This window comes from Mobula hypostoma, chromosome 29, assembly GCF_963921235.1.
Source record: "Mobula hypostoma chromosome 29, sMobHyp1.1, whole genome shotgun sequence".
Taxonomy (NCBI): Eukaryota; Metazoa; Chordata; class Chondrichthyes; order Myliobatiformes; family Myliobatidae; genus Mobula; species Mobula hypostoma.
In genome coordinates this window covers 10560545-10586121 of record NC_086125.1, presented here as the reverse complement: position 1 = coordinate 10586121, position 25577 = coordinate 10560545, and the positions used below count along the sequence as shown (strand labels likewise).

The 25577-nt window shown below is 49.5% G+C and overlaps 1 protein-coding gene across 4 annotated transcripts; it reads left to right on the top strand.

The window, feature by feature from the left end:
- The first annotated feature begins 2953 nt into the window (after positions 1–2953).
- On the top strand, positions 2954–24740 carry plppr2a (phospholipid phosphatase related 2a). 4 transcript variants are annotated; one of them, XM_063035942.1, is made up of 8 exons: positions 2954–3130; positions 6496–6587; positions 10721–10909; positions 11920–12043; positions 13859–14109; positions 19813–19989; positions 20907–21025; positions 22392–24740. In XM_063035942.1, the coding sequence occupies exons 1-8, from the start codon at positions 2968–2970 to the stop codon at positions 22492–22494; spliced, it is 1218 nt and encodes a 405-aa protein (XP_062892012.1). In that variant the 5' UTR covers positions 2954–2967; the 3' UTR covers positions 22495–24740. The 4 variants fall into 4 exon arrangements, with proteins under 4 accessions (XP_062892012.1, XP_062892011.1, XP_062892013.1 ...); XM_063035941.1 differs by having other exon boundaries at positions 19768–19989; XM_063035943.1 differs by having other exon boundaries at positions 19768–19989; positions 20907–21041.
- The last annotated feature ends 837 nt before the right edge of the window (positions 24741–25577 follow it).

Sequence of the window (25577 nt, the reverse complement as noted above, 5' to 3'; positions counted from 1 at the left end):
CCACAGCAGCATAGCGCTGGAAGTGATATATTTACAGCTTGAGGTGGCCCGGAACTCAGAATTCAATTCCGGCGCCGTTCTGTAAGGATTCTCTGTGCATCCTTCCCACGGGGAGCGTGGGTTTCCCCGGGTGCTCTGGTTTCCTCCCACAGTCCAAAGACGTGACAGGTAGGACAACTGCTCATTGTATATTGTCCCGTGATTGGGTTGTGGGGTGGCTCGGAAGGGGCTACTCCACGCTGTGTCACTAAGTAAATTAAAAAATAGTCAAACACCCACTCTATTCCCATTTCATTCTCCCCAGATTGTCCAACGCCCCCCAGATTCCTCCACTCACCCAGACACCAGGAGCAAATTAGTGGCCAATTAACCAACCAACCCACGTGCCTTAGGACTTGGGGGGTGTGAGGAGACCCATGGCTCTCACAGACTGCTCACAGGCAGCACCCGAGTTCTCAGGCACGGTGAGGCAGAGGCTCTATCTGCTGCATCACTCTGCCAGCACTCTGCTAATGACTGACGATAGACTGATAGACAGTCTTGTAACTGTCCTGGACCAGCTCGGCTGGATGTGTAGATAGTTCTGAAGTGAGCAACAGCAAGGATGTTGACACCAGGGACTGCAAAAACTGTGACAAACCGGTGGAGGAACTCAGCAGGTCAGGCAGCATCAGTGGAGGGAAATGGACAGTTGACGTTTTGGGTCAAGACCCTTCATCTAAACTCAGATGACACCCAGGAAATTGGGACACCCAGATGAAGGGTGTGACAGATGCTGCCTGACCCACTGAATTCCTCCAGCAAGGATGTTGTCAGGACCCATGGCATTCACTATATCCAGTGTCCACAAACATTATTTTTCAATTCTATAAATAGGCTTCATCAACCAGGTTTGTAATCATTCACTTCTGGGCTTTCAGCACCGCCAGACTCTCATTATAGTTCAATGACAGCGTCAGCTCCGTTCCCCTCTGTCACCAGCGCTGACTCAAACTGAAAGCTCACTCCTGAAATTGCAAGGACTCAGAAGCTAATGGTGGAAGGGAGTGGGGAAAGAGGTGGAGGGGAAGAAGGGAGGGGTGAGGGGGAAGAGGGAAGGGGGAGGGGGCAGAGTGCAGGGGGTTGGGGCAGAGGGGAGGGAGTTGAGGGGAGGGGGCTGTGGAGGGTGAGGGGAGGGGGATGGAGGAGAGAGGAGGGTGGAGGGAGAAGGGAAGGGGAGCAAAGAGGGGAGTGGAGAGAGGGTTGTGGAAGGGGTTGTGGAGGGTGGAGGGTGGTCGGGGAGAGGGGAGGGGGAGAGGTTGGAGAGTGTGTAGAGAGGGTAGGTGGAGAGAAGGAAGTGGGTAGGAGGGAGGAGGGAAGGGGAAAGAGGTGAAGGGGAAAGAAAATGGATGGAGGGAGGGGTGAGGGGATGGGGAGACAGGAGGGGGAGGCAGGAGGGGGAGAGGGGATGGGGAGAGATGGAACGGGAGGGTGGAGAGGATGGAGGGGGAAGGGTGGAGAGGGGAGTGGGGAAGGAGGGAGGGGGAAAAGGGAGAGTGGGAGGGGAAAGGAAGAGGGGGAGGGAGAGGAAGAGGGGGAGGGAGAGGAAGAGGGGGAGGGAGAGGAAGAGGGGGAGGGAGGGGGAGGAGTGGGAGGAGGAGGGAGAGGGATGGAGGGAGGAGGAGAAAGAGGGAGGGGAGGGAGAGGGAGGGGAGGGAGAGGGAGGGGAGGAAGGGGAGGGGGAGGGGAGGAAGGGGGAGGGGAGGGGAGGAAGGGGGAGGGGAGGGGAGGGAGGGGAGGGAGAGGGAGAGGGAGGGGGAGGGAGAGGGAGGGGAAGGGAGAGGGAAAGGGAGAGGGAAAGGGAGAGGGAGGGGGAGAGGGAGGGGGAGGGGGAGAGGGAGGGGGAGAGGGAGGGGGAGAGGGAGGGGGAGAGGGAGGGGGAAGGAGGGAGGAGGGAGGGGGAAGGAGGGAGGAGGGAGGGGGAAGGAGGGAGGGGGAAGGGGAGGGAGGGGGAAGGGGAGGGATGGAGGGAGGGAGAAAGAAGATGGAAAGAGAGGGAGGGAGGGGGAGAAGATGGAGGGAGGGAGAGGGAGAAGATGGAGGGAGGGAGAGGGAGAAGATGGAGGGAGGGAGGGAGGGGAGAAGATGGAGAGAGGGAGGGGGGGAGAAGATGGAGAGAGGGAGGGGGGGAGAAGATGGAGAGAGGGAGGGGGGAGAAGGAGGGAGGGAAGGGGAGAAGGAGGGAGGGAAGGGGAGAAGATGGAGGGAGGGAGGGAGGGAAGATGGAGGGAGGGGAGAAGATGGAGAGAGGGAGGGAGGGGGAGAAGATGGAGAGAGGGAGGGAGGGGGAGAAGATGGAGAGAGGGAGGGAGGGGGAGAAGATGGAGAGAGAGAGAGAGAGAGGGAGGGAGAGAGAGAGAGAGAGAGGGAGGGAGAGAGGGAGGGAGGGAGAGAGGGAGAGAGGGAGGGAGGGAGAGAGGGAGGGAGGGAGAGAGGGAGAGAGGGAGAGAGGGAGAGAGGGAGGGAGGGAGGGGGAGAGGGAGGGAGGGAGGGGGGAGAGGGAGGGAGGGAGGGAGGGGGGAGAGGGAGAGAGGGAGGGAGGGGAGAGAGGGAGGGAGGGGGGAGAGGGAGAGAGGGAGGGGGGAGAGGGAGAGAGGGAGGGGGGAGAGGGAGAGAGGGGGAGAGGGAGAGAGGGAGAGAGGGAGGGAGGGAGGGAGGGGGGAGAGAGGGAGGGAGGGGGGAGAGGGAGAGGGAGGGGGAGAGGGAGAGGGAGGGGGAGAGGGAGGGAGGGGGAGAGAGAGGGAGGGAGGGGGAGAGAGAGGGAGGGAGGGGGAGAGAGAGGGAGGGAGGGGGAGAGAGAGGGAGGGAGGGGGAGAGAGAGGGAGGGAGGGGGAGAGAGAGGGAGGGAGGGGGAGAGGGAGGGAGGGGGAGAAGATGGAGAGACAGTGGGAGAAAGATAATGGAGGGAGAGGGAAAGAAGATGGAGCGATGAGGGTTTCTCATTCAGCTTCTGTTGAACATGGCCGTGGCTGTTGTATCTCCGCTCTAGTACAGTACTGTACTCACGTGGTGGGCTGTGCCACGGTCGGGGATGGGGATGTTGTGGGAACCTCCTCGCCCCGCTCGCGTTTCATTGTCCCTGCCATTCCCGGTGAGATTTGATGGGGCGCTAGTTCGGGCGGTTGCCGCCACCGGGCTCGGGTTGTGTTTGCGCCCGCCGGTTGCACCTGGCGGCGGGGTGGGAGCGATCGTGCTGGCCGACGCTCCGTCTGGGTCCGGGTCGGGACGTGCTCGGACTGCCGATGCGCCGCTCCCCTCGCTCGGGGTCGGATATGTGACCGGGTTTGGGGGCTGGCTGGAAGAGGGGTATCCTGCGGGAGAATGTGCGTCTACTGAAGGTGAGCTGGTGCTTGGGCGCTCTCCCCATCCCCGGGTCCCTGTATCCCCGGCTCCGGTTCTGAAACAAAGAGCTGGGCTGGGCCATTGATGCACGGAGCTGTTGCCCCAAGCTCCACCATGCCGGGGTGACCTGACCCACCCGGGTAGGATGCAGCCTCTCCGAAGCGGCGAGGGCTCGGGCTGGGGCTGGGGGAGATTGCTCCTCTTCACCACGGGAACGGCAGGTTGGCGCGGGTGGGTTGCCTCGGCCCACCAGTTGGACCCACGGTTCACCCGCCAGCACCCTCCTCCTCCCCGGGAACGAGCTGCGAGGGCAAACCCCGAGATACGGAGGGAGCGGGTGCGGCTCCCGGAGACCTCCAGCTCGGGTATTACAGCCTGTTGCTGGCCTGCAGACTGAATCCGGTTCGGCCGCTGAGGGAGCGCCACGCTGTTTGCGGGGGGGAGGTGGCGACAGTGAGGGAGCGTCGTGCTGCCGGAGGCCCAGCAGTGAGGGAGCGCCGCGCTGCCAGGAGACGAGTAGTGAGGGAGCGCCGCGTTGCCGAAGGGGCAGTAGTGATGGAGTGTCGTACTGTCAACAGGGCAGCAGTGAGGGAGCGCCGCGCTGCCAGGAGACCAGTAGTGAGGGAGCACCGCGCTGCCAGGAGACCAGTAGTGAGGGAGCGCCGCGTTGCCGAAGGGGCAGTAGTGATGGAGTGTCGTACTGTCAACAGGGCAGCAGTGAGGGAGCGCCGAGCTGCCAGGAGACCAGTAGTGAGGGAGCACCGCGCTGCCAGGAGACCAGTAGTGAGGGAGCGCCGCATTGCCGAAGGGGCAGTAGTGATGAAGTGTCGTACTGTCAAAAGGGCAGCAGTGAGGGAACGCCGCTGAGGGGCGGGTACTGAAAATGTCTTTGAAGGGTAGTGTTCTTTACAGCTGGGGGTGGGGGGGTGGAACAATAATCCCTCTCCCGATAAGTGCCTGCTGTCGGGCCTCTGACTCGCCTGGGAATATATACTGTGCTCCCTTCTACGCACCCGAGCCCTGGCTCTCACGCTCCCTTTAAACTTCACAGGGCCTGTGTGACATCTCAAGCAAAGTCAATTAAAAGTCTATTGGGCCTTTAAGAAATAACATTCAATGGTGTGGAAGACCTGCACTAGATGCATAGCCCTGGTCACAGGTGCGTTACAGGATGGACAGCAGTGAGGGTGTATCCCACTGCTGCAGGGGCAAATGTGGGAGAGAGTCACACTGAGGGGTAATACCTTGTAGAGAGTCACACTGAGGGTCAGTACCTTGGAGAGGGTCACACTCAGGGTTAATACCTTGGAGAGAGTCACAGTGAGGGTTGATACCTTGGAGAGTGTCACACTGAGGGTTGATACCTTGGAGAGTCACATCGAGGGTTGACACCTTGGAGAGTGTCACACCGAGGGTTGATACCTTGGAGAGTGTCACACTGAGGGTTGATACCTTGTAGAGAGTCACAGTGAGGGTTAATACCTTGGAGAGTGTCACACTGAAGGTTGATACCTTGGAGAGTGTCACACCGAGGGTTGATACCTTGGAGAGTGTCACACCGAGAGTTGATACCTTGTAGAGAGTCACAGTGAGGGTTGATACCTTGGAGAGTGTCACACTGAGGGTTGATACCTTGGAGAGTGTCACACTACGGGTTGATACCTTGGAGAGTGTGACATTGAGGGTCAATACCTTGGGGAGTGTCACACCGAGGGTTAATACCTTGGAGAATGTCACACTGAGGGTTAATACCTTGGAGAGTCACATTGAGGGTTAATACCTTGGAGAGTCACACCGAGGGTTAATACCGTGGAGAGTGTCACACTGAAGGTTAGTACCTTGGAGAGTGTCACATCAAGGGTTAATACCTTGGAGAGTGTCACACTGAGGGTTAATACCTCAGAGAGTGTCACACCGGGGGTTAATAACCCGGAGAGTCACACTGAGGGTTAATCCCTTGGAGAGTCACACTGAGGATTAATACCTTGTAGAGTGTCACACTAAGGGTTAATGCCTTGGAGAGTGTCACACTGAGGGTTAATCCCTTGGAGAGTCACACCAAGGGTTAATACCTTGTAGAGTGTCACACTGAGGGTTGATACCTTGTAGAGTGTCACACTGAGGGTTAATCCCTTGGAGAGTCACACTGAGGGTTAATACCTTGGAGAGTGTCACACTGCGGGTTAATACCTTGGAGAGTGTCACACTGAGGGTTAATACCTTGGAGAGTGTCAGACCGGGGGTTAATACGTTGGACAGTGTTGCACTGAGGAATAGAGCTGTGAAGAGTATAATTCTGAGAGAGCACTATACTGACGGACAGTACCAGGGGAATATTGTACTAAAGGACAGTACTGGGAGAGGGTCAGAGCTGTGGACGGTTATCTGAGAGCATGGACTGAAGAAGAACTCACAGTATGAACGCTTCATGGACCCTTGTGTGGCTCCAATGAAGCTCTATCTCCCCCAGCATCAAAACCCCATTCAGACATCCAGCTGAAGTAGATCTGGCGCTGGTCGCACCCCAGTCGAACAAGGGAACAGAGCGTGAGGATCACCAGCTACATCACTGCTCAAAACTGTGCATGAGTATTAGGAGGAAAGAGAGAGGATGAGTGGCCAAGAAGAGTGAGAGGTGAGATGGAAACTGAGGAGTTGAAAGTATTCTTGAGCCAAGAAAGTCGAACAGAGACTTGGGGAAGTTAGCGTGGTCAAAAAGGCAATAAGGAGTGTAGGAGTGATTTTCAAGGCTAAAATGGAGTGATAACGGAGGGGAGAGGAGAGTTGAAGCAAGGGGGCAGTGGAGGCAAGCTGGTCTGAGGAGATATTTATTACCCTCATACAACTATCCAGTTAATCCCAAGCAAGGTTAAAATTCCAGGCCTTGATTCTTTGAACAAGTTTTGCATTTTTCTTCTTTGACTCTCGCTGTGTCCGCTGGAGCACTCATTTGAACTGAGATCAAATCTTATAGATTCGGCCACCTCTCAATCTTTCCTCCTGTGCCGAGAACATGCCCGATTAGATAATTCTTCTTTTATAATCTGATCTTTCTGGCTGCTCTTTTCCGGACATTGTACGTTAATTGCTGAACACAGCTGAAATCTCCTTCAGGTCCGGAGAAGCCTGTGGTGACAAAGATGGCTCGTGAGGAGAAAGACATCCATAGGAGCGATTCCATCATCCCATGCTTCCTAACAATCGAGGTGCGTTTGAGAAAAGAATGCCGTACTTCCCTCATGGTTGTGAAAGCCTGTCAGACTCAAATTCTCTTTCAGTTTCCTGACCACACCCCCAAACCAACCCACTCCCCCGTTCACTTCCTCCCAAGTTCCTTCCCTCAACATACAAGGTAGAAGCAAGCGTTGGCATTTCACCCTCTGCAGCCTGGTCCTGCTCCACCATTCAGTAAGAGTCATGGGAAATCTATACATGGTTCACTTAATCCTCTTATAAGACCATAAGATATACGAGCAGAATTAGGCCATTTGGCCCATTGAGTCTGCTCCGCCATTTCATCATGTCTGATCCATTTTCTCTCTTGCCTTCTCCCCGTATCCCTTCATTCCCTGACCAATCAAGAATCCATCAATCTCTGCCTAAAATATACCCAATGAGTTGGCCTCCACAACCGCCTGTGACAACGAATTCCACAGGTTCACCACTCTCTGGTTGAAGAGATTCTCATCTCCGTTCTAAAAGGACATCCCTCTAATTTTGAGGGTGTGTCCTCTGGTCAGACTCCCCCCAGCACCAGAAACATCCTCTCCACATCCACTGTATCGAGGACTGTCAACATTCGATAGGTTTCAAAGAGGTTCCCCGTCATTCTTCTGAATTCCAGTGAGTACAGTCCCAGAGCCATCAAACACTCCTCATATGACAAGCCCTTCAATCCCGGAATCATTTTTGTGAACCTCCTTTGAGCCCTCTCCAATGTCAACACATCCTTTCTGAGATGAGGGGCCCAAAACTCCTCACTAGAGCTTTATAAAGCCTTAGCTTTATCCTTTGATTCCTTTAGAACCCAAAGACCTGTGGATTATGCCTTGAGGAACACAAGAGTGAGGTTAGAGACTCCAGGGATTCACACTCCGTTAAGAACAGAATTTCACTCTTGAGTGCTCAAACACCCTGAGACAATGTTTCCGAAACGTAGATTCTAGCTGGGAAAAAAAAATCAGTATCTTCTTTTATAATTTTAAACATTTTAACGAAATCACCTCTCTTTCTTACAAGCTCTGATGTTACAAGCATACAGGGTATCTGTGGAGCCACATAAAGTGCACACTTTTGGTCCTGTTATGTAAAAGATATACTGGCAAGGGTGGCGTAAAATGGAAAATTGGGCTGTCCTATCCCCAGCAGCTAAAGAAATGAGATTTGTATTTGAAGAGCTTCGCTGTACATCTTATTGAAATATATAAATCACTGAGGGAATTTGACAGGGTAGATATAGAGATGTTTCTATTGCTGGGAGAATGTCTAACAAGGGGTACAGAGTTACAAAGTTAGGCCACGGTCATTCAAACCTCTGGATTCCAGGAACATCTTCTCACAGAGGGTGCTGAGTTACTGGAATTCTCTATCCCAAACGATTGCGGAGGCCAAATTATTGGTTATATTTAAAGAAGGCGGCACAATAACGTAGTGGTTAGCACAACGCTTTACACAGCTGATGACCTGGGTTCATTTCCCACTGCTACGTATAAGGAGTTTGTACGTTCTCCCCATGATCATGTAGGTTTCTTCTGGGTGCTCCGGTTTCCTCCCACAGTCCGAAGATGTACCAGCTGGCAGGTTAATTGATGGTTGTAAATTGTCCTGTGGTTAAGCTAGGATTTAATCGGGGGTTTGCTGGGCAGTGTGGCTCGAAGGACAGGAAGGTCCTGTTCCATGCTGTATCTCATAAATAAAGGTGGGGGGGGATTTTTTTTTTTTTTGAAATATGGGGAAGTGAGGGCTGCATGGAATTGGCAGAAAAAGAGATGAGGCCTAAGGACAAATCAGCCATGATCATATCAAATGAAGGTGCAGGTCTGAGGGGCCGAGTGGCCTACTCGTGGCTTAATTTCTGATGTAACACACACACAATGCTGGCAGAGCTCAGCGGGTTGGGCGGATTCTACAGAGAGGAATAAAGAATTGACATTTTGGGTCCAAAACATCAACTGTTTTTTTTTAACTCCTCCATAGATGCTGCCCGGCCTGCTGAGTTCCTCCAGCATTTCCTGTGTGTTGCTTTGGATCTCCAGCATCTGCAGAATCCCTTGTGTTCCTATTTCCAAATGTTTATCTTACAACACTTCTCATTCTGGGAATCAGTACCATTCTCTCTCTCCCAACAAACAACCACCCCCCAGCTCCTGAACCACCATATCATGCTTTCCCTCTCTCCCTCCACCTTCACAGCTGACCTGGGGTAGAGGTGCAGTTGGTAAGACTGTAGAGGTGGAAACACGAAACTGTAACAGTAAACACTGGGACTGGAGCTGATCTGTAGGTCAAAACTGTTATAGGTGTCATGTATAGCTTTGCTCAGTCTCAGAAGGTGTTCTGTTTTCCAGACTGAAATCTCAGTGTACAGATACTGCCGGTTATTTGAGGAGTTGTGAATCTTCTGATACTACGTGGCCGCAAGATTGTTGGGAGCTGCTGAGGAGTGTTCGACCTCACACACTGCCCTGGGGCTCAGACGACTAGCCAGTCATCACCGTCATTGTGTTGGTGTCACAGGCAGCCCTTCCCTCTTCACATCCTGATCCAGCCCTGAGGTCCAGGTTTGGACCAAGGCCGCGATGAGTTCTAGGGCAGAGAGCTCCTGACAGAATTTCAAACTGAGTGTCAGTCACCGAGTTGCCTGGCACTCACGCTGGGCATAATCATCTTGGAGATCAGGATGCTCTTAAAGCCTCCTCGTCCCCTTGAAGGCTCACCAGGTTTCACAGTAGGGTGACAGCACCAAGTAGCTCTGATCTCATCCCTTAGTCGGGGGTTCATTGTATGCTGCTTTCAGAATTTAACACTTGTGCAATTCTGTTTTATAGCTCTTTTTCTTAATTTATTCCTGATTAACTTATTCAACAGTTGGCATAGATGAGATTTACTTGAATTCTTCTAGGGATGAAGGAGCCATATGGAGAAACTGGGGAGATGCGGAAGGACAAGTTTCAAATCATGAAGAAGCTGGGGAGATACCAAAGGAGGGCTCCCAGATCATAAAGAGTAGATCGAGAGAGACTTCCCATTTGATAGGGAGGGTCAATAAACGGGGACATGAAATCAAAATAATTGACTAAAGCACCAGTACATGCAGGAGCAAAAACCTCTTCCACGGAGAAATGGTCCTAATTATTTACTAATATTTAATCTACATTGATGTAGACATTACATTTATTGTCACGTTCTAGTTGTTCCAGAACTGAATAAATAGGCCAAAATACACAGATGGGTTTGAAGTGACAAATGAGTTAACTATGTAAGACTGCAAATCTTTACTGGAATCTCTTTACCATGGTGGACCAGATGGGTTTCAGACAAGCCATATTTTTTCTTTTCCAAAATGTCATATTTATTTTTAAGTTTCTCATGGTCCATGGTGAGATTTCAACACACTCTCTTTGGATTAATGACCTAGAACTCTGTACTCTTAGTTAAATCAGTACTGGATTGTAAATATTTGAATCTCCAAACTCCCTTGGTGATTACAATTTACACTGCAGTCTTTCAAGATATGTATTCTCTGTCACAGTGCCCATTTATGGATTCCCCACTGCCCCATTTGAATATCTCTCTCTTTATTTCATTGTCTGTGTATAATTAATCTTTATACTGTTTTGTTTGTTTTTATATCACTCTGTTTTACTCTGTTTATTTCTCTCCTCTCACTGAAATTATCTTCCTATCTCCCTTCCTCCCACCCCCACCCACTTACTGAGCTTTTTCCGGCTCAAGTATTTTTTGCCTGTTTCTCCCCACTCCCTTTGATTTGTGCTCTCTTCTTTAATTTCTCTTTTCCTTCAATCCACTTCGCTTCACGTTTCTCCAATGCTGTGTTTCAAACTTTCAGTTTCATTCCATAATCCTCTGCGTAACTCTCTCTCCACTCTGCCCCCTTCTCCCATTTTCCTCTCTCCCTCTGCCTCACTCTCTTCCCTGCCCTCTCCCATCCCATTTTCACTCCATCTCTCACTCTTTCTTTCCCTTTCCCTCTGTTCCTCTACCCCCTTGCCCATTCCTTTGTCTCTCCCTCTTATACCCCCGTTCTCTTTCTCCCTCAATCTCTCCCTCCCATAATCTTTCTCTGCCACCCTCTCACTAACGTTGCATTGTGTTCCAGCTACTGATTATGGTTGGGATGGTCTTGCTCACGTACTACTTTGAGTACACGGACACATTCACCGTGCACTGGCAGGGTTTCTTCTGCTATGACAGTGCCTACATGAAGCCATACCCAGGGCCGGAGGAGATGAGCGTTCTTCCACCAGTCCTGCTCCAGTCGTTAGCGTCAGCCATTCCCATGGCAACAGTAAGAACCATTTGATGTTCATATACAGTGCTACACTCTGGGGGAAATACTCGTTTTACCAGGATCAGGTTTAATATCACCGGCATATATTGTGAAATTTGTTAACTTTGCAGCACCAGTACAATGCAATACATTATAAATATAGAGAAAAAAATAAATAAATGAATTACAGTAAATGTATATAAAATAGTTAAATTAAAAATAATGCAAAAGCAGAAATAATTTTAAAAACTGAGGTATTGTTCATGGGTTCAATGCCCGTTTAAAAATCGGATGGCAGAGGGGAGGAAGCTGTTCCTGAATCACTGGGTGTGTGCCTTCAGGCTTCTGTACCTCCTCCCTGATGGTAGCAATGAGAACAGGGCATGACCTGGGTGGTGGGGGTCCTTAATGATGGATGCCACCTTTCTGAGGCACTGCTCCTTGAAGATGTCTTGGATACTATGGAGTTTGGTACCCAAGATGGAGCTAATTTTACAACTCCCTGTAGCTTCTTTCGATCCTCTGCAGTATCTTCCCTCCCCCCCCCCCACACACAGAAAGCTCAGAATTCTAACATTCTAGTCACTGGCACCGGTGGCACAGGGTGGGGGGGGAGGGTGTGGTTGCATATCCACTGGCACTGATGGAGCGGGGGCTATTCCTGGGAGCAGAGTTGTGGTGTTGCAAGGCGTCCCAGTCCTGTCACTGACGACTTGATCTTGCCAACTGAAGTCTAAAGTATTCTCCACTGAACAAAGTTTTTTGCTGCTGATGCTCATGTAGTTGGTGGCCCTGAGTGTGATGTTTTATTGACTTTACCCGGAGCTGTTCAGACTAATGGGAATGTCATATTGCCAAGCAGTCCCAGAACACCCTTCCTCTCCACCCCACCCCCACCCCACTCGTCCCATCACCGGTTCAGCCCCCACCATTACCCACAACCAGTTGTATACGGAAAGGTTTTATACTCGTCTTGAAGTGTTTTTTTTTTCAACGAAGCAGCAAATTTCTCCGCCTTTCTCTTGCAGATAGTTCTGGGCGAGTTGGCCACGTTCACCTTTCGGTCAGAATTTATCCGCCGCGAGCGCACCATCGTGACAGCGGATTGCTGCACCCTGAACCCTCTGGTCCGCAGGGTCATCAGGTTCTTGGGTCTGTTTGGTTTCCGTTCCTCTCCGTTGGTTCACTGTAGTCCACTCGTTACAAGTAGTGGGTATAGCAAGGGAAGGGAAATTCGCTGAGACGCCTCCTCATATTGTAGCTTCCTTCATTCACTCTGGGTTCAGGGAGGTAGACACGATCTACTTCCACGGATGGGGGGAGTGGGTGGGTGAAGACGGAGACACCCATCTCGCAGTGGGTAGAGATACCATCGGAGTAAGCTGGGGGGGGGCGGTAGGGGTGCCCTCGGTGTGGGGTCAGGCCACAATGTGTGTGAGGTAGCGAGGGCAAAGAGAGAGTAGGGATGTATCAGCCTCAGCCCTCCATCTCAGTGGTGCCTCGACGAGGTGAGATCTCAGAACCCCAGGAGCGCAAATCAGATCAAAGCTGAGGAAAGGAACGGCCTCCCTCACACCCCAACCCCTCGGCGTGACACTTGCATTTTGGATGCTGATTTCTAATGCTCTTACCTTCTCTAAAGGATGAAGGTTTGAGGGGCTGTAGTATACACAGGCTGTATAGTTGGCCAGCTATGGGTAGAAAAGGCTTGAGGGGCTGAATGATCTCCTGTACTACTTCTACAACAGGATTAAGGCTGAACCACCTTCCTCCTGTTCTTACCCCAAGGCCGCCCTCTGCTCTAGAATTGGCCGGAGTAGCAAACACATCCAAACCCGTACGTCACAGCTGCTTATAACCCCTGGAATTTCCCCAACCACTGGGTGGCAACACACGTGCTCTTGTTGAGGGTAAGGGCAAGCGCAGTGAGTGGATCAGAACACAGTATCACTGAGGCTGGGAGGCAGCCATGAGCAAGGCAAAGAGACGAGGAGAGCAGCCCAGACATCCCAAGGGCGGTGCCCAGAGCAAAGCCCAAGCCCTCCCTCTGGATCCCGGCTACCCAAACCCAGCGTTAATTGTATACCTGGTACAGATTCCTCGGTCATGGGTTTGTAGACCAGTGTTGGTGGTGGGGTACTGATTTTTAATTAAATTTGCACATTCGTTAAATGCATTTCAAATGACATGGGCAATCAGGATCTATCCATGACCATTACTGTTCTTGGCAATTTCTTCTACAGAAGTTCTATGCCATTGCCGCCTTCTGGGCAGTCTCTTCACAAGACGGGTATCACCACCCCCCCCCACCCCACCCCACCCAGCCATTTTCAATACTCTTCAGAGATTGAAAGATTGGCTGCCTTGCGTTAATAGTCACGTAACCAGGACTTGTGATATGCACCATCCGCCAAATGCTCCCATGACTTCACGTGACCCTGATTGGGGTTGGGGGGGGGCTGTGGGGCTAAGAAGGTGCTACGCCTTGTCCAAGGGTGACCTGCAGGATAGTGGAGGGAAGGAGCACCTTACATCTCCTTTGGTGGAGTCGCACCTCCACCTTGACACCCAGAATAAAATTGCCGGTCTAATTGGAAACATCCGTTCAGATCTACAAAAAAAAATCTTTTGCCAGGAAGAACTTTGGGGAAGTTTTACGTTCCCAACCCAAAGGACTCAATAAAATGGAATCCGTGAATGTTACCCTGGAACATTATCGGTTCAGTCTGGGACGAGATCCTCAATCTGGGATTTGGGATGTGTGGTACTGTTTTATTATTGTCACATGTACCGAGTTACCACGAAAAGCTTTTCTGCGCACCATCCAGACAGGTCATGCCATACATGAGTGTGCTGAGGAGGTTAGAAAGGGGAATGAGCAACAAATGGAGCCACAGGTCAAGGGTGGGCAATGAATAGATGACACGAGTTCTTTACTGGTCCTCCTAACCTTCGCTTCTCTTCCAGGGGTTTACGCATTTGGCCTGTTTGCCACCGATATATTTGTGAACGCGGGGCAGGTGGTGATGGGAAGCCCCACGCCACATTTCCTCACCGTCTGTCAACCCAACTACACGGCTCTGGGCTGCAACCAGCCTTCCCAGTTCATCATCTCCCCAGATGCCTGCACCGGAAGCCCGAGACTGGTGTCCAGTGCCAGGCGAGCTTTCCCTTGCAAGGATGCAGCGCTGAGCATGTACGCTGCCGTCTATACAGTGGTGAGTCAGGCACGTGGCCCAAATGATCACGCACACAACAAAAATTATGATGCACTTTTCACAGGAATATAGCAATACCATCTCTGCCAGAAAGTTTTATTGGATCCATGAGCAGGCCCACATTAGGGCTGTCAGTGACAGCCACAGACCCCTACGTGTTCAGTCCTGAGAGGATTATTCTGACTTCAATCAGTGGCCATTTACCAGGCTCTGATTGCGGGCAGCAGGCCACGGGTACATCCGGGGAGCAGAACTTTCTGCCGGGGGAGAGAGCTGAGGACGGGAGGCTGATGGACAGGGTTCAGGTGAGCGGTGAAGGAGCAGCAAGTTATTCACAGGGCTGGTGGCCTGCAAGACACTGAGGGCATGGCCAGGAAATGAGGAGAAAGCAGCTGAAACATTTGAGGGAGACTGAATCACATGCTGCCCGCCAACAGATGTCAGGAAGAATCAGGTGGGTGAGCACAGGATGAGAGATTATGTCAGGGGGGAATGAAACAAAGTGAGGATCTCCACTCAAGATGTCTGAACGGATGTCATAAGTTTATAGAAGTATGATATGATGTCTTTTTCCTTCACGAGGACCACAACCTTGTCGTAGGGTTTGGAGGCTTGCATGATCCAGAGAGAGATGTTAGCTAAAGTCAGAACCTTGTGTTTTGGCTCTTGGTGGGGCCACCCATACCAGACAGGTCAAAGGGTAGAGGTCAGACGAAGAGTGGTCCAGCTTCAGGGGTTCAGCTCAGGGCTAACAACCTGATTGGTCAAAAAACAAACTGTTACAGAATCAGCAAGGAGGAATCCTTCTTTATCTGCATGCAATGGTATGGTCAGACAGACAGAGGACCTTCGTTGCCGCAGGATGTGTTTGGATGAGTGTAAGTTTAGGCAGTCATGTATATGTGTGTGAGAGTGAGAGAGCCATAGTGTATTCACTGAATGGGTAAGCAGATGACAAATCCAGCATTTATCACTCATCCCTGACTGCCCTTCAGAAGATGTTCTTTTGGATGGCCACTGTCTACACATGTGTGGACCACTCCAGATATCGAATAGCCCTGATGGGTCTGGGCCTGTTCTCGCTGGAGGTTAGAAGAATTGCGGGTTGGGGAGGGGATCTCATTAAAACCTATTGAACATTGGGATAGAGTGGGCATACAGAGGATGTTTCCTAGAGTGGGGGAGTCTAGGACCACAGGGCAAAGGACGTCCCTTTAGAACAGAGATGAGGAGGAATTTCTTTAGCCAGAGGGTAGTGAATCTGGGGAATTCATTGCCACAGATGGCTGTGTAGACCAAGTCATTGGATATATTTAAAACAGAGATTAATAAGTTATTGATTAGTAAAGGTTCCAGGGAGAAGGCAGGAGAACGGTGTTGAGAGGGGAAAAAAAGCAACTATGATTGAATGGTGGTGCAGACTCGATGGACTAAATTGCCTAATCGTGCTTCTGTCTCATGATGTTTATTTGGGACAAGAGATGGGACAGGTATAAAATGTGTCATCATCAGTCCAGTATGAACCTAGCTCAGCTACCTACAGGCTTGGTATAAATGGGCAGTAACAGGACGGTGGGGAAGGTAGTCACTTATACTTTATACTTTATACTTCATTGTCGCCAAACAATTGGTACTAGAACGTACAATCATCACAGCGATATTTGATTCTGCGCTTCACACTCCCAGGATTACAAATATTAAATATTAAAGATATTAAAAATAGTTTAAATTAGTAAATATTAAAAATTTAAATTATAAATCATAAATAGAAAATAGAAAAATAGGAAGTAAGGTAGTGCAAAAAAAAACAAGAGGCAGGTCCGGATATTTGGAGGGTACGGCCCAGATCCGGGTCAGGATCCATTCAGCAGTCTTATCACAGTTGGAAAGAAGCTGTTCCCAAATCTGGCCGTACGAGTCTTCAAGCTCCTGAGCCTTCTCCCGGAGGGAAGAGGGACGAAAAGTGTGTTGGCTGGGTGGGTCGTGTCCTTGATTATCCGGGCAGCACTGCTCCGACAGCGTGTGGTGTAAAGTGAGTCCAAAGACGGAAGATTGGTTTGTGTGATGTGCTGCGCCGTGTTCACGATCTTCTGCAGCTTCTTCCGGTCTTGGACAGGACAACTTTTATACCAGATTGTGATGCACCCTCGAAGAATGCTTTCTAGGTGCATCTATAAAAGTTAATGAGGGTTTTAGGGGATAGGCCAAACTTCTTTAGTTTTCTCAGGAAGTAAAGGCGCTGGTGGGCCTTCTTGGCAGTGAACTCTCCTTGGTTGGACCAAGTCAGGTCATTTGTGATATTGACCCCAAGGAACTTAAAGCTTTTGACCTGTTTCACTTGCGCACCACCGATGTAAATTCGGTCGTGCGGTCCGCTACTCCTTCTGAAGTCAACAACCAATTCCTTCGTCTTGCTGACGTTGAGGGATAGGTTATTGTCTTCGCACCATGCCACCAGGTTCTTAATTTCCTCTCTGTACTCAAACTCATCATTACCCGAGATACGGCCTACAATTTATCCAGATTTCTGGTGGAAGGTGATGGAATGAAACAGTTCTGGTCACCCAGTTGTAGGAAGGATGTTGGGGTATTGAAGAGGGTGCAGAGGAGCTTCACCAAGATGCTGACTGTTAGAAGGCGAGTGCTATCACAAGAAGCTGGATGAACTTGGGTTGTTTTGTCTGGAGCGCCAGAGGCAGAGGGGAGATCTGATAGAGGTTTATAAGATTATGAGAGGCATAGATAGCGTAGACAGGGATAGAAATGTCTAGTACCAGAGAGCATGCATTGAAGATGAGAGGGGGTAGGTTCAAAGGGGAATGTGAGGGGTAAGATTTTTACGGAGAGTGGTGGATGGCTGGAATGTGCTGCCTGGTATGGTGGTAGAGCCAAACACATTAGAGGCTTTTAAGAGATGTTTGGATAGGCACATGAATATGAGGAAGACGGAGGGATATGGACATTTGTGTTGGTCAAAGGGATGAGTGTTTTCGTGTTTTTGATTCGCTCTTTAGCTGGTCCGGCAAAACATTGTGGGTAGAATGGCCTGTTCTTGTGCTGTACTCTCCCATGTTCTGTGCAAAACTGAGGGCAAACAGCCACCCAATCAGAGTAACTAAGCAGAAACAGAGGGGCAAAAGCAAAATGAGTCAAGAAGCAGGCTTCTGAAATACTCACCACAGCGGTGTCTGTGACGAGGAGTCAGAGTTGTACGTGCGCACAGTTCAAACAGTGGTGCTGGGAGATGAAGTGCATGTGGGTTATCACAAAGTGCTGGGGGAACTCAGCAGGTCAGGCAGCGCCTATGGAGGTGAATAAAGTGTCAGTGTTTTGGGCCCGAAAAGTCAACTGTTTATTCCCCTCCACTGATGCTCCCTGGCCTGCTGAGTTCCTCCAGCGTTCTGTGTGTGTTGCTCTGGATTTCCAGCATCTGCAGAATCTCTTGTGTGTGTGTGTGTATGATCAAAGCACCTGATGTGCGATTTGGACCACGATAAAATCAGGCTTTGTTCAATTTGATGGGCCTGATAGAATTTTTATTTTTAATACATCTCCCGTTAAACACAGTAGCCATCCTGAATTGACCCTGAACTAAGAGGCAGATAAGAATTTAACCACGTTAGTGTGTCTGGAGTCACATACAGAGCGCAAACCAGGCAAGGACAGCAGATTTCCTCCCCGGGACATATGATTTAAAGAATTAACACAGGTTATAAGTAAAATTACGGTAATTGCAAACGTCATCACGCTACCACGTGATGTGTACATACCTTGCTTAAACTAAAGGTGAAGTTATTTCCACGTTTCAGACTCCCCATGTCTTTATTTGAATTAGTTTAATGTTTTGAAATTACAAAACATAACAGGTTCAATAAAGCTAATCACTTCATGGTTACCGTTACTACTTAAATTAAAAATTGATTTAATTACTTCTGTTGAAGAACCCCAGTTGTATAGGTGGGATTTAATCTTGTCTCTGGATCAGTGATCTAGAATTCCAGCTGCACATCCAAGCCACGCAGACAATGTGGTGGTCACTATCGGCTGGCAGAGACACTACATCACAACTCCAGTAACCCGGATCCAGGCCTGACCTTGGGTGCTGTCCATGTGGAGTTTGCACGTCCTCCCTTTCACTGTGTGGGTTTCCCCAGGTGCTCTGGTTTCCTCCACGTCCCAAATACAGCCATAGAAAAGTACAGCAAAAAAAACAGGCCCTTTGGCCAATCTAATCCATGCTGAATTTTTGAACTCCCATCAACATGCACTGGAACCATAGTTCCCCATGCCCCTACCATCCATGTACCTATCCAACTTAAACGTTGAAATCGGGCTCGCGTGCACCAATTGTGCTGGCAGCTCGTTCCACACTCTCATAACCCTCTGAGTGAAGAAGTTTTCCCTCATGTTCCCCCTGAACTTTTTACCTTTCACCCTTAACCTATGACCTCTAGTTGCAATCCCATCCAACCTCAGTGGAAACAGCCTGCTTGCATTTAGACCACAAGACCACAAGACAAAGGAGCAGAAGTCGGCCATTCGGCCCATCGAGTCTGCTCTGCCATTTTATCATGAGCTGATCCATTCTCCCATTTAGTCCCACTCCCCCGCCTTCTCGCCATAACTTTTGATGCCCTGGCTACTCAGATACCTATCAATCTCTGCCTTAAATACACCCAATGACTTGGCCTCCACTGCTGCCCGTGGCAACAAATTCCATAGATTCACCACCCTCTGACTAAAAAAATTTCTTCGCATTTCTGTTCTGAATGGGCGCCCTTCAATCCTTAAGTCATGCCCTCTCGTACTAGACTCCCCCATCATTTACCCTGTCTATACCCCTCATGATTTTCTAAACTTCTGTCAAATCTCCCCTCAGTCTTCTACACTGCAAGGAATAAAGTGCTAACCTATTCCATCTTTCCTTATATCTCAGGTCATTCAGACCCTGCCACATCCCTGTAAATTTTCCCTGTACTCCTTCAACCTTATTTCCATCTTTCCCAAGGTTGAAAGAGTGCGGAGAAATGCTTACAGTTGCTAGGTTAATTGCCCACTGTCAGTACCTCTGGTGTGTAGAGAAGAGGTATGTAGAACTTGGAGCACTACGGCAGGGTACAGTACCCCTGGCGTGTAGAGAAGAGGTATGTAGAACATAGGGTACAGACCCTCCGTCTATAGTGTTGTGCTGACCTTTTAACCTTCTCTAAAATCAATCTAGCTCTTCCCTCCTACATAGCCCTCTATTTTTCCTATCATCTATGAGCCAATCTGAGAGCTTCCTGAACACTCCTAACGTACCTGCCTCTTCCACCAGCTCAGTGGCACACTCCACACAGCCACTACTCTCTTTGCAAAGGACTTGCACGGGTGGAAACTTGGACCTTGAGGGAATGTGAGGAGAGCGTTTCCAGGGAAGGTTATTGGGGAGCGCTATTGTTCTGTGAGTTAGCATAAAACCGATGGACCAAAGTGTCCTGCTTCCACATTGTATGGTATTTCTCTTATCAGTCTCCACCCGCTACTCCTTGCAACTGTGTAAGTCAGCAAGGTGGAGGAAGTTCAACCACCTGACCATGGCAATGGAGATCAGTTGGTGTAAGATACAATATGTTGGAACTGATGTTAAGAACTTGAAAGCCTTTCATGTCTGGTTAGTCCCACAGAGACCGCTGTGTGAGTGCGGCTTCTTCCTGTTCACAGATGTACGTCACAATCATGTTCCAGGCGAAGGGGACGCGGCTGACCAAGCCCGCGGTGTGCCTCACTCTCCTGTGCCTGACCTTCCTCACCGGGGTGGTGCGGGTGTCTGAGTATCGGAACCACTGGTCCGATGTGCTGGTGGGATTCGTGACCGGAGCTGCCGTTGCGGTGTTTCTGGTGAGTGCCGGGAATCTCGCAGGTCGTCCAAGCGATTGGGTGCCGGGGCAGAGAATGAGACCAGCCACTGGTCTGGGAATCAGCCGGGGAGGTGGGGGGTTAGTCTCGGCCACGCTTGTCCCAGGCATACACTGCAGGTTTGAGCCAGGAAAGGCCCTCAGATTGATCCATTTATCATAAGGCAAATTACTCAAATTTCAGCCTGAATTCAATCCAACTGTTATCTCCAAGCTCAATCTCTCATTCAGTTCCGGCTTTGGTGTTGCAATGCCAGTTGTGGCCACTTCCCATTTACCAAGGGGAGCGATGCGCATTCAGTCTAAATATACAGAGTTGGTACTCAGTTGGGCACCACGGCAGCTGAGGGGTTAGTGCAACGCTATGGCAGCTCGGGGCGTCGGAGTTCAGAGTTCAATTCCAGCATCATCGGTAAGGATTCTGTACGTCCTCCCTGTGAATGCATAGGTTTCCCCGGGGAGCTCCAGTTTCCTTCCACAGTCCAAAGACGTACCGGGAAGGCTAACTGGTCATCGGAATTTGTCCTGTGATTAGGTTGGGGTTAACCAGGGTTGTAGGGTGGCTCAAAGGGCCTACTCCGTGCTGTTTCCGGCAGATTGTGACTTTCAGCAAACAATCTGCTGTGTGTGTGTGTGTGTGTGTGTGTGTGGGGGGGGGGGCGCAAGGAGGGGAGAATTGTCAGCGTTTGGACTCAAAGCCCTTTAGCAGGGTGCAGAGTTTCAACCCGAAATGTCAACAATTCCCTGCCTTCCTCAGGGGTGGCTCGACCTGCTGAGTTCCTCCAGCAGATTGTTAGTCGCTTTGGCGCCTTGTGACTCCAGAATGCCCCCGATAGGCTGCTCTGATAGTTCGCAGAAATCGAAGAATGAGCTCTAAGACTCTTCAATGACTTCCGACAGGTCTGCTGCGTCGTGCACAGGTTTAGAGGGTCAGACCCTGTCTGTAAGAAGGTGGGGAACGTCTCGAAACCAGTCCGTGTGATGCTCGCCCTCCCCTGTGTGGAAAGTCCACTAGAAAAGTTAAGTGTTGTTCAGGTAAGAGGTCGACACCACAATGGAACTTGGCAGGTTGCTGGCCAAGGATGGTCCACCTTAATTCAGCTCTGATGTGGAAGAAGAACATGTGGACAATCCACTTAACTGATCCTAGATCTCTTCAGGATCGGGACTGTAAATTGGAACTAAATAGGATTTATCTCCAATTGTGCCACCCATTCCCAACTTCCAACAGAGTATTTTTTTTTTATATTTTGTTCTTGTAGAGTATGTTGTTCTCACTGACTTCTCTGCACTGTTAGTTAAGTTGTGAGATCAGGGACAACAATTTAGACATCAAGATAGAGCCCATTATCTAATGCAAGGCCTGGCCTAACCTCTTGACCCTCAGCTCCTATCTAATCCTTCCTACAGATCGTCCTTCAGTTTATGTCCACCCTTGTCAGGCAGTGTCAAAGTCTCTGAGGTGAGAATGACTGCTGTTCCCTGGAGTAACTCAGAACTTTAATAAACAATTACCACGACCTGTGAGTAATTAGGTACCTAGTCCTGGATGATGTTGCTGGACCTGAGCAACACTGGGTAATTTTTGTTGTCTTGGAACAGGAGCAGGAGCTGGCCTTCTGGCCCCTCGAGCCTGCTGCACTTGTTCGTCAAGATCGTGGCCAATCTTCCTCGGTACCATTTTCCTCTACTATTCCCATACTCCTCAAAGTCGCTGTCTGCTCTGAATTAACACAATGACTAAGCCTCCCCAGCTCTGGAATCTGAGAATACCAAGGGTCCATTAACCCCCAAATGAAGAAACTTTTCACCTCAGTCTTAGTGATCTGCCCCTTATTCACAAATTGTCCCTCTTGTGCTAGACTTCCCAAATTGCAGAAGGCATTCTCTTGGCGCCTGACTTGACAAACCTTCAAAGGATTGTATGTTTGGATGAGATCCCTCATTCTTCTAAGGCCTAACACTGGCAGGAAATCTCTCCTCATCGAACAAACCCAGCACCCCTGGAACTCATCCAGTAAATCTGTCTGCATTCTTTCAATGGCAAGTACATCTCTTCATGGGTGGAAGATGTAGTACCTGTACACAACACAGCGAGTATAGATAGAATTGCAATAAGACTATTTTAGAAGTATTATCAAACCCTCTCATAATTAAGGTTAACATTACATTTGCCCTTCTAATTGGTGACTGCACCACCTATTGGTGACTTGTTAACAAGTACGTCACGGTCCCTTTGCAGATCTATACCAGCCATTCTCCTACATATTCACTAGTACTCCGCTCTTCTACGTGTACCAAAGTAGGAGACCTCCAGTCGTTCCATTTATTGTGAGATCTGTACGGATGTGAGTGCAGTTTCAGAGTGAACTCTTTCCCTTCCAGAATTGTTCAGCTGAATTCTCAGAAGGAACATGAACGATCCTGCTTCTTCCCCTCGACGCCGGATGTGTTGATTGCCACTCGGTCGGTGATGAGTGAAGTCTGAATTCCAGACGGAGCCCAGTGCGTGTACAGCTTTGCATGAACTGCAGTCTCACTCATGTAGAGTCTAGTGATTGTCAGATTTGTAGGAACATTTCCCTGTGGTATCACCTTTTGTTTCTGTTCTTCTCAATCCTTTTGAGTGGAGCACCAATCCTCTCTGTTGGCAAACACCATCCTTAGGAACAGGTACGAGATCCCCTGTAAGTGTTGCTGCTGTTACAGCTGCCCCCACTTCTGCTTGGAGCCATGGTTTGTTATCGAGGCTGTTTGTGACTGGTCTGGGGTGGGTGGGGGGAGTGTCTCTCTGCTGCTGGTTTACTAAGTGGATTAGGGGTGACTTTTCCATACTTTCCCAGGCCAGGGCCTTCCAACAGATGGGCTCTGACCTTCATTATCGCTGGAATTCCACAATGTCATTTCACTCATCATCTGACTATAGGAATAAGCAAAGATACCCTCACAAGATCAAGGGGGAGCTGGGGTAGACATCATCTGGATAATGGATGGGGAATGTGCGAGATCATCTGGACATTGGTGGCTACTGGCTGGACATTCGGTGAGGACTGGCTGGCTCTCTGGTACAGTCACATACGTTGGACATCGAGGGGGGAGATTCTCTAGACATCGGGTGGGGATATTGGCTGGGAATCAGATTGACATTAAAGACAAGATTATCTGTTGACATTGGGTGGGGATGGTATATCTGGATGAACTTAATGAAGACTGTGTGGACTTTGGATGTAAACTGTCTGGAGCTTAGATAGGATTATTATTTTGGGGTCAGTAGAACAATAGATGGGGATGACTAGAAATTAAATAAACACTGGGGAGAGACTTTGTGCATGGACTGTCTGAATGATATCTAGAAATTTGGAAAGGGTAGCTTCAAACTGTACATCAGATGTAGGTTGTCTGTTCACCTTCTTAACATTTGGTGGACACCAACAAGGACAAGAGTGGGGATAGTTTGAACATGCAGTGGAAATTGCCAGATATCAGTATCATAGCTTTCCAACGGAATATCACAGGCTTCCCTCTCTTGGCACGGGTGGTCCAAATGGCTGGTCTAGATAAGGACGCGCTGCTGATAGGAGGTGAGAATCCTGGACCTTCTGTGCACCAGCCCTGGAAGAAGATCTCGGGTAATAACTTGCAGGGATTTTGCCTCTTCCTGCACTTTAGGGATGCAGGGATGTAGTGTAATATAAATACACAGCTGCATCAGAAGGAGCCACTTCAGAATTATCTGTCATGCTGTCTTTGTAATAGAGAAGTATTTGCCAGAAGGAAAGGAACCTTGGAGCTACAAAAAGGCAGAGCTCTTGCAGCTGGATGAATCTTCAGATGCATCTTCAGATGCTGGAAATCTGGTGGAACTCAGCAGGTCGAGCAGCATCTACGGAGGGAGAGAACAGTCAATGTTTTGGGCCGAGGCCCTTCATCAAGACTGGAAAGGAAGAGGGCAGAAGCCACAATAAAAGGGGAAGGGTTGGGGGGAAAGGTGCACAATCTGGCAGGTGAAAGGGTGGTGACTGGGGGAGGGAGAAAATAATGTGAGAAGCTAGGGTATGACATACAATAGAGGCAAAGGACCGGAAAAGAAAAAATCTGGTTGGAGAGGACAGGAGACCATGGAATAACACAAAGGAGGTGAGGAACCAGAGGGAGGAAAGTGAAGGTGAGGAAGCGGAAAGAACAATGGTAAGGGGGCCACAGGAATAATGGGAAACAACATGGGGGACATTGGGAAGTGGTTATCACTTCCTATTTCCACACTAACAGGCCTGTCCATGGCCTCCTTTACTGCCGTGTTGATGCCATGGAACAACACCTCGTATCCCAACTTGTTGGCATCAACATCAAATTCTCTAATTTCTATGGACTGTGCACCCCCACCCGGCCCACCGAGTTCCTCCAGCATCTCGCCTGTGTTGTCACAGGTGGGCGAGTAGCCCAGGCATGGCTTGTGGATGATAGCATTGTGTTCTCACCACTCTGCTTAGCTGTTAGTGCCGTTGCCAGTAGCAGCATCAAGCAGACGTGAGGATGAATGGAACAGAGCTCCCAGAAACATTAAGACAAGGATCAATCCAAGGTGCTCCTCAGCAATTAACTAATCCTTTTGGGAGTTCAGTGACTGATAAGCTGCCTGCCCTGTGCAGAATGTGAATTTTCATTAAATGTTGAAATACTCTGATGATTGAAAAGAAGCACAATGTGGTGTATGTTTGGATTAAACTAATATGAATAGAATAAAATGCATCTTGAAATTCATTGAATTTGACCAAACCACAGATGCACAAAGGAAGCATTCCCTGATGGTGACCATTGGGTTTGGTGGAAGGAAGGTTATGGGCGGGTTTGGCTAAGACTTCAAATGATTCCAAAAGACATGGCTGCATATATATTGGATTCATAAGTCATGATATTGCCAACTTCCTTAAGTTCAGGGACATTTTCAACTTCCTTAGATGCAGGGACATCCCCAACAGGATGAAAGGTAGCAACAGAAACCATCAGTAAGTATGTGGTAGAAGTCATCTCGAATGATAATGTGCCACTAGCCAGACTAGTCCAGCATAAAGCAGTACTGACACCGACCTGGCAATGTGGAAAGTCGCCCCAGTAAGTCCAGGTCAAATCCAGTCTAATTACCAGCCAAGTCACTCATCAGTAAAGTGCTGTTGAGGATGCTGTGTAAAAGTATTTACTCACCGATAACCTGCACACCAAACCTTATTGTGCGTTTCGCTGGGAGTATGAGGCTCTAAACTTCATTGGAGCCTTGGTCCAAATCGGGACCAAAGAGCTGAATTCTATAGTACATAGAAGCAAAATTAGGCTAATTGTCCCATCAAGTCTGCTCTGCCATTGGCTGATTTATTTTCCCTCTCCCTCAACTCCATTCCCCTGCTTTCCCCCCATAACCTTTGATGCCCTTACTAACCAAGAACCTGTCAACTTCTACTTTAAACACACCAAATGACTCGACCTCCCCAGCTGCTTGAGGCAATGACTTCCTCAAATTCATCACCCAGTGGCCAAGCAAATATCTCATCTCTGTCGTAAAGGGACATCTTTCTA